The sequence below is a fragment of the Podarcis liolepis genome (assembly GCF_965112155.1).
Source record: "Podarcis liolepis genome assembly, chromosome: 10".
Classification (NCBI taxonomy): Eukaryota; Metazoa; Chordata; class Lepidosauria; order Squamata; family Lacertidae; genus Podarcis; species Podarcis liolepis.
In genome coordinates, this window is record NC_139562.1 from 54,592,135 (window position 1) to 54,605,632 (window position 13,498).

The following is a 13,498-nucleotide window of genomic DNA, read 5'->3' on the forward strand; positions in this document are numbered from 1 at the left end:
CTCTGTTGGAACAAGTTGTTCTCATGGAGCTATCCATGGTCCTGCAACCCCTGACCTGCCTTCCTGCTGGGCTTTGGTGCCAGACCAACATACAACAAACAGAGGGGAGCACCACAAAGTGTTACAACTTGCTTGTAATGCTTAATGTTTATTTGGGGTGGTTAATCTATGGCCCTTCAAATGTTGGATTCCAACTTCCATCAGTCCTGGACAGCTTCTGGTGATCAGGGATGATGTCTAGCAACATCTGCCATGACACAGGCTGCTCGCACCTGATTTACATGGTGCTTTTCCTGCATGTTTGGAAACACTTCATATTTGTTGTAGTATATCCCCAACCTCTGGAGCAGGAACAGATTAGTATGCCTGGGGTACTGGGAGGACAACCTTTTGCTTTGCTATCTTTTGTGAAATATCCCTTTGCTATGATGTGTATAGAGTGCTGCAGGCTCAACATCAGGACCTGGCCAGTAGATTGGAATCTACTGGTACATCTCTGGATGATTTGCAGTAGATTAATAAGGGTTTCTGACTTCCAATTATTTAACATTAGTAACAATGAAATGACTCACCTGTTAAATTAGACTGCTGAAATTAAGAAAGCTTGAGGTAACCAGGAAAATATTTGTGGGTTCAGCTCAATACTAGTTCTAAAAATATATATATCCTGGTGTTCAGCTGGTGCTAAGGGTACCATCTATAATGGATGCCCTTTGCCGTTAGTGTCCTAGAAAAATGTAATAGATCCTATAAACCTAAAGTCTGCTCTCATCTGCTATAAGTTGTTAGGGACTCAAGCAGATCAATTTCCTCTCTCTTAATCCATATCCTCTTCCCTCCAGATGTGGCTGGCAGCTTGAATATTTTGTGGTTCAATTGTCCTCATTCACAGACTTATTTGCTAGGCTCGTATCCCCCCCCCCAGTCAAAGTTTGTGAATAGTGAGAAAATCCAAAGACCTGCAAAATGGCACCTGACCTGGACCAGAAGTATAGAATTGGAAACATCTGTGAAAGTAGCATTTACATCTAAAAGTCCAGCAGTGTTAGAAACTCAGATATATAAACTGGGTGCCAAATGGCTCCTTAAACCAGGGTTACAGTCGCTAAAACAGAATGCCTAGTTGTTATTTTGGGGCCAGTTGTATTTTTCTAAATGACTTGTCGGTTCCTGAAATTCATTCTGATTGTGCAGATAAAATATAATGGATAGAATTCTACAGGATGTGTTGCTAGTCTGTGAAAACAGTCAAGACCCAGAGATCTCCAGGCATGCACCTTCAGATGGTGGAGATGTCAGGTGCCATTCTGGTACCTGGGCATCTTCACTTGGTCACAAGTGACCGATAGCCAGGTGAAAATGTGCCTGGCAAATTTCGGATGCTGAAGCCCAGATAGAATCTGTAACCAAACTACAAGCTACCAAACGACATAAACTTCAGGTGGCCCCTCAGAAGTCACTTCCATTGTGGAAGAAGGCATTTAGCCACAATTTGTAAGCATAAAATGTCATAAATATTCAGAAGTGGGAGACTGGTATCAGAAAACATAAGGCAGGTTCCTAAAAATGGGAAAACACAAGGTAATGAAAACACACACTATGCTGGGGAAAATAAGGAAGCTACCCTGATGATGAAGAAGAGGCAGAGAAGGTTATCTAAAAGGTGAATTATGAAATGGAAAAAGTGGACTCTTATGAGGAAACTGTATAGTTAAATTATCAACTTGTATACATAGAGATAATGGATATGTGGGAAGTCAGTGGAGATTATCTGTACAGGGACTGTATACAGAAGCATTCCAAATTGTTCAAATCATCAGTCCCTGGTTCATTTTGATCCCAAGGTGGAAGAAGAATGAATCTTTTCCTGTATGCAACAGGAGTGGCTCAGTTTCTGTCCAATGTTATTTCAGCAACAAACGGCTTATTTTGCTAGCGTGCAAATAACACAATTATGAGTTTTATATAGTAGCATGTTGCTGTACAAAAATAAAACTGGAAACCTGCTTCACTTTAATCAAATAGAATTAGGCACAGAACGCCACCAGCTACTCCTGCCCAAACCAGTTGGGATATCATAATGGGACAGTGCAGTGTGGGTGGATATTTTAGCGCAGAGCCTGCAGGTTACTTTGGCTTGCAGTTCTTCATCAGTCTGCATGTCCAAATGCACTCTTGGCTGAAAGGGCGCTGCAGTTGATTCTTGAATGCCCTTTTGGGTTTCGCACAGTACTTTCCCATCCTAGGTTGAAGCAAGAGCCGCTCAGCACATCAGTCATTCTAATTTCTTCTTCAAACTGGCACAATGCCTAGTTACATTCTGATGAAAAGGAAAACAAAAGTATAGGCAGTAACAACTCACCAGAGACTGTTTCCCCAAAATATACACGGTATGAAATAGGCAGACATGATTTATGACATTTCCAGCATGTTGTTGAAAGTTTATATGATTTTCAGTCACCAAACAATCAGGATCATGGAGGCCCATGTCTTTAATTCGAAAGTCAAATATTTCTGCATGTTGCACTATTTGCAGAAACCTTTAATGCTTTCTTTTTAATTTAGCCGTTTTGTAAATGCCAAATGCTGCCAATGTAGTTTTTGATGTGAAACAAGAAATTGTTTCCATTTATGGAGAAGAGCCACACCCACACCATAATACATAATAAAACATCAAACATCAGTTTGCTTTAAAGATGTTTGTTCTCATGAATTTATTCATTTATAACATTTCATACCTGTGATGCATGGAACTCTAGTTCTGTGAGGGGTAAACTAAACTTCCAGGGATTTTTTGGGGTGGGTGGGTGTCTAAGGTGATTTATAGGGACACGGGTGGTGCTGTGGGTTAAACCGTAGAGCCTAGGACTTGCTGATCAGAAGGTCAGCGGTTCGAATCCCCGCAACGGGGTGAGCTCCCATTCCTCGGTCCCTGCTCCTGCCAACCTAGCAGTTCGAAAGCACGTCAAAGTGCAAGTAGATAAATAGGTACTGCTGCGGTGGGAAGGTAAATGGCGTTTCCGTGCGCTGCTCTGGTTCGCCAGAAGCGGCTTAGTCATGGTGGCCACATGACCCGGAAGCTGTACGCCAGCTCCCTCGGCCAATAAAGCGAGATGAGCGCCGCAACCCCAGAGTCGGCCATGATTGGACCTAATGGTCAGGGGTCCCTTTACCTTTAGCGTCTTGAGGGGCTGGGAGCTGGGGGCACTGTCATACAGTGGTTCCGCTCCTTCCTCCTGGGCCGTGTTCAGAAAGTGGTGGTGGGGGATGAGTGTTCATACCCCTGGGCTCTCACTTGTGGGGTGCCTCAGGGTTCTGTCCTCTCCCCCATGCTTTTCAACATCTACATGCAGCCGCTGGGAGAGATCATCAGGGGGTTTGGGCTGGGTGTTCATCAGTATGCAGATGATACCCAGCTCTACCTTTCTTCCAAATCAGAACCAGTGAAGGCGGTGACAGTCCTGTGTGAGTGTCTGGAGGCGGTTGGAGGTTGGATGGCGGCAAACAGATTGAGATTGAATCCTGACAAGACGGAAGTACTGTTTCTGGGGGACAGGAGGCGGGCAGGTGTGGGGGATTCCCTGGTCCTGAATGGGGTAACCGTGCCCCTGAAGGACCAGGTGCGCAGCCTGGGAGTCATTTTGGACTCACAGCTGTCCATGGAGGCACAGGGTAAATCCGTGTCCAGGGCAGCTGTGTACCAGCTCCATCTGAGACCCTATCTGCCCGCGGACTGCCTCGCCAGAGTGGTGCATGCTCTGGTTATCTCCCGCTTGTACTACTGCAATGCGCTCTACGTGGGGCTACCTTTGAAGGTGACTCGGAAACTACAACTAATCCAGAATGCAGCAGCCAGACTGGTGACTGGGAATGGCCGCCGAGACCATATAACACCGGTCTTGAAAGTCCTACATTGGCTCCCAGTACGTTTCCGAGCACAATTCAAAGTGTTGATGCTGACCTTTAAAGCCCTAAACAGCCTCGGTCCAGTATACCTGAAGGAGCGTCTCCACCTCCATTGTTCTACCCGGACACTGAGGTCCAGCACCGAGGGCCTTCTGGCAGTTCCCTCACTGGGAGAAGCCAAGTTACAGGGAACCAGGCAGAGGGCCTTCTCGGTAGTGGCGCCCTCCCTGTGGAACGCCCTCCCACCAGATGTCAAAGAGAACAACAACTACCAGACTTTTAGAAGACATCTGAAGGCAGCCCTGTTTAGGGAAGCTTTTAATGTTTGATGTATCATAGTATTTTAATATTCTTTTGGAAGCCGCTCAGAGTGGCTGGGGAAACCCAGCCAGATGGGCGGGGTATAAATAATAAATTATTATTATTATTATTATTATTATTATTATTATTATTATTATTATTATTATTACTTTAAGGTGATTTATGGTGTGTACATTGAAAGTATACTTCTAGAAAACTAGATATAGAACTGTAGCCTGTATAACTTAGAACACATAAAATGTTGTTGAACTCTGATATTTCAAAGAACAGAAAATGCACAGCAAGCTTGAACACAGAGAGAATATGTGCATTGTGAAAGTACTGGATGCTTTTTCCCCATAGAGGTGGTTAAGATGAGTACTTGGTGTCCGGTACTCAAATACTGTATGAATGAGCTGAAACTTACTGCATGTACTGTCTTTCTTCTGGAATATTTTTGTTCAAAGATCTATTATTAAAATTACCTATATTTACAGCGTACTTTTGGACCAATCTAAAATGTGTTCAGTAGCAATTGGGTGACCATTTGAAAAGGATGGTTAGTAAAATGGCATAACTGGTGACATTGTACAAACTGCACTAATTCCCACATCAAACATTTAAAACACATTTAAAGCACCTGGCTTCCCCCAAACAATCCTTCGAACTGTAGTTTCCCCCTCAGGGTTGGCATCCGTTTGTCTCAGGAGACAATGGAGGAGTATGTCTTTTGGGGGTGACGTTCCAGGCTCAGAAGGCTTAGGGCTGATCTACATTATGTTGGATTTTGGGTCAATCCCTGCAGCTCTTTACATTTCTGTTACTATCTTAAAAAGTGAGGCTTCTTATCCTTGTAGTTCCATCTATGCATGAAATGGAGCAAAGCCTGATCGTTATGTTTAAGATCTGTCCCTTTATGGTCTGCATTAACGTAGAGAAATTTTAAAAGCTTCAGTTTCTAATTCTTCTGAAAAAGAGTATACCATGTTAAGGATACAACATAGTGTAGAATTTCTCTGGGTGTGTGAATGTACTTTGTGCCTTGTTTAATGGGAAATGAGCATAAACCTAAAGAACCATGCAACCGTTTTGACTACGGGAGAAGCAAGAACTCTTGGGGTGTTAATGCTGTTAACCTATCCATTGTAGGTTCAAGTTGTACATATGTGTAAATAAGCCACGTATCATAGAGACACCACAGTCTCCGCTCTCCCTCATTCCAAGGAAACAAAAACCTGAGTAAGCGCCTGAAACTTCTTGAATCTTTTGGGGTGGCATGCAACACTATTGTAGTATATATTATGCTTAATAATAAATTATGGCCAGCATCCAGATAATAGTTTTTGAGTGACCACAGCTTGTGCTTGGGTATATCCAGTTAGACTTTTACTTTTCATTGGTTGAAGAATAAACCCCACCATACCATGTCAAATTCTGTTTTTGAAAATCTCGGTTTCAAAAGTGGTTTGTCAAATGGCTTGAGAAAGCCTAAGGTCCCTTGGACACTTGGAACTAGGTGTTTGTGTGTGTGCTTTTTATTCCAGGTGTATGTGTTTTATATACCTCGATATTAATCTGAGAAAAACATTACTATCTATTAGGTGGACAAAACCGATTTTGAGAAAGGGTTACAGACAACGCCTGGAATTATCAGACATTTATCAAATCCCTGCCACAGATTCTGCAGATAACCTTTCTGAGAAATTGGAAAGGTATGTATTAAAATTATTCTGTTTTTTTTATAAGGCAAACAATAGAATTTTATGTTTTGTTCTTATGTTCTGATAAATGAATGATAAAAGTACTTTAGCCGAAGATGTGTAGTAATCTTCTTTATCTAGCATTTTTTATCCAGGCTTTAGATCTGTCTAGTAATCCATATTAATTATATTAGTCCTTACTAATCTGGATATTAGTTTATCATCCTATACATCATTGTGAAAAATTGCCTCATTGTTCTCTGCTAATTTCTCATGTTGTAGTAGAGTTCTTCAATGTTTAAGTGTTCAGTGTCTAGCTTGAAGATATTCATATCATGGAGGTGATTTCTATGCAATTTCTCCAAATGATCTTCACACAAGCAAAAAAATTATTGTGATGCACAAGATCTTGAAATCTAAACATAATAGAAACATATGAAGGTGCCTTATACTAAATCAGACCTGACTGCAACCAATATATTAAATTTCTTTCAAAAGAAAAGTTACCTCTGAAAACTCTTTAAGAACTTGTGCCAGTGGTGTTTTATTTAGAGTCCATCCGTTCTAGTCTTTATTCCCAGAAATTCATACCTGTTTGGGTATTAACTTTGGGCTCTTTTGTTGTATCAACCCAAAGTAAAGCTTTGCAAGGTACTGGAAATAAAGCTTGTTCCAATTAAAAACAAAGAGCAACTTTCCTGAGAGGCTCACACTTTAACCCAATAGATTTATGCAGCTTCATAATGCTGTATTAAAGTATTACTGTACTATAGATAAAGTAATACTATATGCAAGCCCCTCTTCAAAAAGGAGTTTCTGTGTAGCGGATAATTTCACACTATGATGCTTTCCAGCCAGAGTCACTCAAACATTTTCTTCCATTTCCCCCCTCAATTCATCCTAGCAGCTGCTCTGGGCTGGTGTTACAACAAACACATTATTGAATCCATAATCTAAAATCTCTCCCTATGTTAAATGTTTCCAACACTCTAAATATAGACATAGAAGATCATTCTGCCCAACTGAAAACTATCACCATCTCAAAATAATAGGACTTTTGTTGAAGTCTTAATAATCTTAGAATGTTCTATAATATCATTTGCTTTTTGCATATTTCTCATTAGATTCCTACGCTTGATAGATTCAAATAAAACTGTGCATAATGTCATTCAATAAAGATATGGGATGATAAGACTCCATTTCAGCATTATTAAAATGATACTGGCTTCATTTGGAGATTTTGTTTTGTTTCCCACACAGTAATTAAACAATCTGGTACCAAAGAATGGTCCCAGGTCTTCATATATTTCAGCTATCTGACACTGGTACGTTGTTTTTTTTTAGGGGTTTAATTGGATTTACAAGATCCTGAGGAAAAATAGTCATTCTTCATTTTAGCTTGTCTTCTAATGAAAGCTTATGAACTTGCAAATTATTTAAATGATGTAAATGTAATCATTTAAATAATGTAAATTAAATTATTTAAGAAAGGGGAAAGCTCTTAGATTGAAAATATACAACCTGAGCATAGGGTGGGAAGGCTGATGTCATGAATACACCTACAGACCCTGCTTCCCATTTAGGTTTTTAGGAGAAGTTGGAGTCAAGTCTCTCTGTCCAGCTTCCATAATTAACAACAACAACAAAAAAGCTCATACACACAGAGATACTTGGCTTTTGTTCTCCATCCTAGGAGGAGTCAGTGACAGCAGAAAGATGGCTGATGGTAGTGACCAGTGGTGTCATGGTAGGATAAAGGAAGGAAGTATGGTTTCATAGGTCCAAGCAGGACTGTGCAGGGTTTGTCTGAGGACCCGTGTGGGAGTCTTGCTAGAGTAAAGTTATAAACTTAAACAAACAAACAAATAGCAGCTGGTCCCTGGCAGTTCCCTCCTACCAACTTAACCCCCTGAGGCCTAGGATGCAGCTGCCCTGCCCTCTGCACAGGCCTGGGTCCAAGGGTGTCCGTGGTAGTGGGGAGAAAGGGGAATTACTTGGATGGAGTTAGAATCATAGAATCATAGAGTTGGAAGAGACCACAAGGGCCATCGAGTCCAACCCCCTGAACAACCCCTGAGTTATGGGAACAGATCCAGCAAGTATGGGAGTATTGGCACCTCAGGGCAGAGATAGATGGTTGAGTTGCGGCTGAGTTTTTGAGTGATGATTGAAGTTGGAACTGGGCCGTTGGATCTCAAATGTTTCCTTACACTGGACAAAACCTGGTACAGCTGTTCCATCCAAGGTTATTTATTTCAGTGAGATTATCTTCACTGTGCTCAAGTTTGTAGCTAAAGCGAAATCTTTTTTGGGCATTTCCTCTGAGTACTGGATAGTTAAATTATAGTATCAAAAAGTCTGTTCAGCAGTAGCTGACATGCTTTATATGCAGCACATTGAAAAAGTCACAAAATAGAATACTTTAGAATAGTTTGTCTTTGTTTTTTTTTTTACTTCTGGAGACTGGAAGGGATTCAAAGCCTTTATTTGCCTATTATTTGTGTATCGCTCTTGAGGAGTACAACAGGTTTCTTTAAAACATACAACGTGACCTTTTTAATGAATTAACTCCCTGCAGAATGATGTATAGCTAGGTATTTAGATCTGCCAAATATGTGGCTGAACTACACTTGAACTTTTATTGAGCTATCAAGTAATTGAGGATCAGATCTTTGGGGTCTTTGCAAAGCCTTCATTTCATCAGTCACCTAGCTAAATCTCCTTGGATATACTTGAGTGAGCTGAACTATGCTAGAGTCACAGAGCTGTGTATTTGGTCACACAACTTAATGGTGTTTTCTCCCCACCAGAGAATGGGACAGAGAGCTGGCTTCAAAGAAAAAACCCAGACTCATCAATGCTCTTAGAAGATGTTTTTTCTGGAAATTTATGTTCTATGGAATAATACTATATTTAGGGGTAAGAATTTACCTTATTCCACTTTGCTTGTTGGGTTGCAATCCTACATCATTTTACCCTGTGCCTGGGATGTTCTAAAGAGCAAGGAAATAATGCCTTCAGTTTCATTTTTTTAAAATCCTACAGGAATCATGGTTGATTGAATTGGAGCCAATTTAAATAAAACACTGGAGCCTATATATTACCCTGTTAAAACATATCTCTGTGTTAGCATGCATTTCCTAAGTGACACACATTCTAAATAACACAAAAACAGCAGGAATGGAAAACGACATTAATAATAAATTTATTTATTTCACTAAAGAGGCCAAATCAGAAAGTTCTTTTTTTAAAAAAATGTAAGAAATATAAAGCCACATTTAACATTCCTAAGCCAGTCAGATATTTTTTTTAAAAAAAGTAAATAATGGTAATTAAGGCAGAAGTGAGAACTTTATAGTCACTTCAACTTTATCAACACCCAAGATTAGCATAATTGCACACCATGGCCACTAGAGTATAATTTTAAGATTATGGGTGAGATCTAGTGATTCAGCATTTTCACTGGTATGTCTGGTTATGCTCCCGGTCTTTACTCAAGGAAGAATTATGCAATTCCTACCACCAGTGGAATGGAATATTAACACCAGTGCTGGGTTATCCAAAAGCTGAGAAATGTTTTTCGAAGAAAAATGACATTTGATATTTCAAAAAGCATCAAAGTAGTCATCATGGTAAAAATCAGAACTTTCCTAGACTTCCTTAAAGACTTTTGAACCATTTTCCTGTTGCCTTTTTATTACTTATTCTCACCTAGACCAGGTAGTATTCTACTAACATAAAATAACGTGAGTGAATCAGATCTTGTCATGTGTTGCAATCAAATCTATGATTTATTATTGATGTATCCTTCTGAGCTATATGCACATATATACACAATAGTTTTGTCTCATTTTTAGAAAATGGAATTTTATTTTATGAGTTAGCATCATTTTAATTTTGAATTACATATGCAGGGCCTCTAAAGGTCTTAATACCCTACCCTGATTAACACTATCCCAGAACACAGAGTTGCATTGTGCAATTATTTCTTATTGAAAACAGTGGGGTACTATTTAACGGAATAGTTCTGCCAGTGCAAGAACCTCTGGCTGCAGAATGGAGCTTTCCATATGGCTCCTCTCCCTAAGGACCCCACTAAATATTTTCTGGGGTTTCCCCAGTCCAAGGAACAGATGGGGGGGGGGAGCAGGGGACACATTTGGAATAGGAGAGGGATGGGAAGTTCCATTGCATAAGCAAAAATTATTGTACTAGTGGAAGTACTTTGTTGGATTTTAAATAGGAGTTATCGTCTTTGGCTTGCACCTGTTATTTGACCATAAAAACCATTTGTTTCAACGAAATTTTAGATAATAGTCTGTTTTGGGTCCTAAACGGTCAAGATCAATACACCTTGGCAGAGACAGAAAACATGATCTTTCTCCCCCATCACATATAGGGAGAAGGTAGAGATCTAGGGCTTTGTTTCTGGACTGATAAAGAAACAGAGGAACTAGATTTCACTTTATTTAAGCTTCTTTTCTGGAGTTACCTCTAGAGTAACAGCTGCTCTAATACTCCAGAGGCCTTTGAACCAGAGATTTGGAAAGGTTCCAGATTTGAGAACGTCACAGTGCAGTTGTCAGTAGTTGCATACGAAGATTTCACGTGTGTAAAATACTCTGCTATGAAATGTAATTTTAAATGGATAAAAAAATTCCTATGTTGGGGCCATAAAAAGGTGATTGCAGTCATTATGTGTTTACTTGCGACACTGCTATTTGCTTAAGAAATCATGGTATATCAAATAAAACAAGGTGTGTGAATCAGCGTTATGCAACATGATACTCCAATACTATGCAGTGCTCATGACAAGCATAAAAGAGGAAACTTAGTGCTGGAAACTGGTGTTTAATCCACCTCCCACCCCTGTTTTGCTCTGCTGAAATATGTGGAAGTTCCCTGTCATTCACTTCAGAAAGCGCAGGAAAGAAACATTTGGCCTCCCCGCTCCTTTTAAAATGTTCTTGCACCCTTTCTTTGATCTGTTCATTCTTGCTGTTTTCCCTGTGCCTTCCTTGTAATTTTTCACGCTGCACGCAACAGCTTGGGTAAAACATGTTTCCTAATTTGCTGTGGTTTCATTTCATCAGTTTTCTTGTAAAGATGTAACACATCAATGCCACTGTCTTCTGAACAGCATGCTCTGCTGCATCAATAATGGGGCTATGTTTAAATGAGAAATGGGAAATCTTCTTCAACCTGGGGGTCACATTCTGGACCCTTCTGGACCATCGACCAAGAATCATCGACCAAGCATCAGATGGCATTGGTGGGTGGAACCAAAGGCAAAAGTGTGCTATAAAGAGCTCTTTAGCTTCCATCTATACAAACACGGGTGGCGCTGTGGGTTAAACTACAGAGCCTAGGACTTGCCGATCAGAAGGTTGGCAGTTCGAATCCCCACAACGGGGTGAGCTCCCGTTGTTTGGTTCCTGCTCCTGCCAACCTAGCAGCTCGAAAGCACATCAAAGTGCAAGTAGATAAATAGGTACCACTCCAGCAGGAAGGTAAACGGTGTTTCCGTGCACTGCTCTGGTTCGCCAGAAGCGGCTTAGTCATGCTGGCCACATGACCCGGAAGCTGTATGCCAGCTCCCTCGGCCAATAAAGCGAAATGAGCGCCGCAACCTCAGAGTCGGCCACGACTGGACCTAATGGTCCTTTCCCTTTACCATTATGCAAGCAAAAAGTGGTATTGGATTTCAAGGACACATGGCAGCAGGGCTGGTGAGGGATATGGTTTAAATGAATGAAGAATACCAAGTATAACAGTTTTTGAAGGTGTGTGTGAAAACAGGCAATATGCATTTTATGTACAGACTCTGTACCTTCACAAATAATGCCTAAATACACTGGGTTAGTAACTTTCCCGACTGTAGCATCGCCATCTAACTTGCCTGCCTGCTCACATTCTCACACTATGGAGATTCTTCTTGCCAAAATATAAATTGAACAAGGAAGTTGTTGTACCTGTGGTTCTATATTGAATCATTCCCATGACACCCACTCACCCTTTAGGGTCAGCAAGCAACGTTATATATTGCCAGTAGTCATTCCTTGTATATTCCTGTAAGTGCTATAAATCACTTTGGTACAATAATCTGAAAACGTATTTGCTATCTCTGTATGGTATATACACAACAAACATTAGCAAATAGTATCATTCCCACTGCTGCACAAATGGTATGATTGTAAATACCAGACCACGACAGAAGTTTCTTGGATCTCAAGATATATGAAATAACTCTGTGATGTTCTTGCCCTTGAATCTTACATACTCACATATAAAAACAGCTGTCATCATTATTTTTGGTGCTTGATCCTAGAATTATATGGACTCAAACACACCTGCCCAAGCCTCTTTTTAATTGTTCTTTTATAAATATTACTCTTTGTATACTAAAAACACTGCTGTGTTGCTCCAACACAAGTCTGTTGTGTATCTTTTTTTGTAAAATTATATGTGATCATGTAAAAGGATGTGAGTACTTAAAACATGAGCTATATAATTCAGTGTGTAAGTTTTAGACCATTTCTGAAAACATCGTATGAATAGCAGCTCTGCCAATTGATCTGTTGGAAGTGATTACACAAAATAATGAGAAATCGATGCATACCACTGGCCTCAGGTCATTTAAAGGACAGAATACAAAAGGACACTTATGATCTGATAGGTCTCAAGGAAACTCCAAGGTCTCAAGGCAAACTCTTAGCTTTAATTTTGGAAGGGAGACTGGGTGCCCCACGCAGATTTGCCCTTCAGCACTCCCTCCCAGCACCCACCACTTGAGGCAAGTTCTGCCCCACAACCAACAACCCACATATGCAGCAAAGAAAGATGAACGAGAAAGAACCGCAAACCACAAGAAGATGAAAACCAACAACCGTATAACTGTGGTAGAATTAACTGACAAATTGTTGCCTTTGTTAAAAGATTTGGCAGGGCGTGATTTGGGGCAGGGATTCATTTGCCAATCAGAAGCAAGGCTTTGCATACTGTGTAATCCCAATGTACCAAGTACAAGCTGTATTGGATGAGAACCTTAGTTTAATTATACAAATATTAACATTAAGACTGCCAGAGGGTTTTCAAGTTTTATTGACATTGACATTTCGCTCCCCCCCCCCTTTCCGCAGGAAGTAACGAAATCTGTGCAGCCTCTTTTGCTGGGGAGAATTATTGCTTCCTATGATCCGTCCAATTCACACGAACGATCAATAGCTTACTATTTAGCCATAGGACTCTGCCTTCTCTTCGTTGCGCGGATGTTGCTGCTTCACCCAGCTATATTTGGCCTCCATCATATCGGGATGCAAATAAGGATAGCAATGTTCAGCTTAATCTACAAAAAGGTAGGACTTGTCTTTTATTTACATGAGCTGTGAGTACAATTAAATCCATGGAAGACTTGGATCCTAATAGTTGGCTCGCATTGCAATTGTGGAAACAGTCCAGTGGTACAAAAAGACACCTTTTTAGATGCTGTTTATAACATTTCTGTGCAATGTGGATATAGTGTTGTGCAATGTGGATATAGTGTTTTTTATGATTCAATTTTTTGTTTTTAATACGCTTCCTTGTTGTTTGTT

At 40.4% G+C, this 13,498-nt stretch overlaps 1 protein-coding gene across 6 annotated transcripts in view; it reads left to right on the top strand.

Annotated features, from left to right (window-relative positions):
* Positions 1-13,498, top strand: part of CFTR (CF transmembrane conductance regulator) — a 91,920-nt gene that overhangs the window by 8,888 nt on the left and 69,534 nt on the right. For all 6 annotated transcript variants that reach the window (XR_014516576.1, XR_014516577.1, XR_014516578.1 and 3 more), the window contains exons 2-4: positions 5,808-5,918; positions 8,717-8,825; positions 13,046-13,261. Coding sequence is in view for 2 of the 6 variants with exons in the window: in XM_083463296.1 (XP_083319422.1) it covers positions 5,808-5,918; positions 8,717-8,825; positions 13,046-13,261 (436 nt within the window). In the remaining 4 variants the exon portion in view is untranslated. The remainder of the gene's footprint in view (positions 1-5,807; positions 5,919-8,716; positions 8,826-13,045; positions 13,262-13,498) is intronic.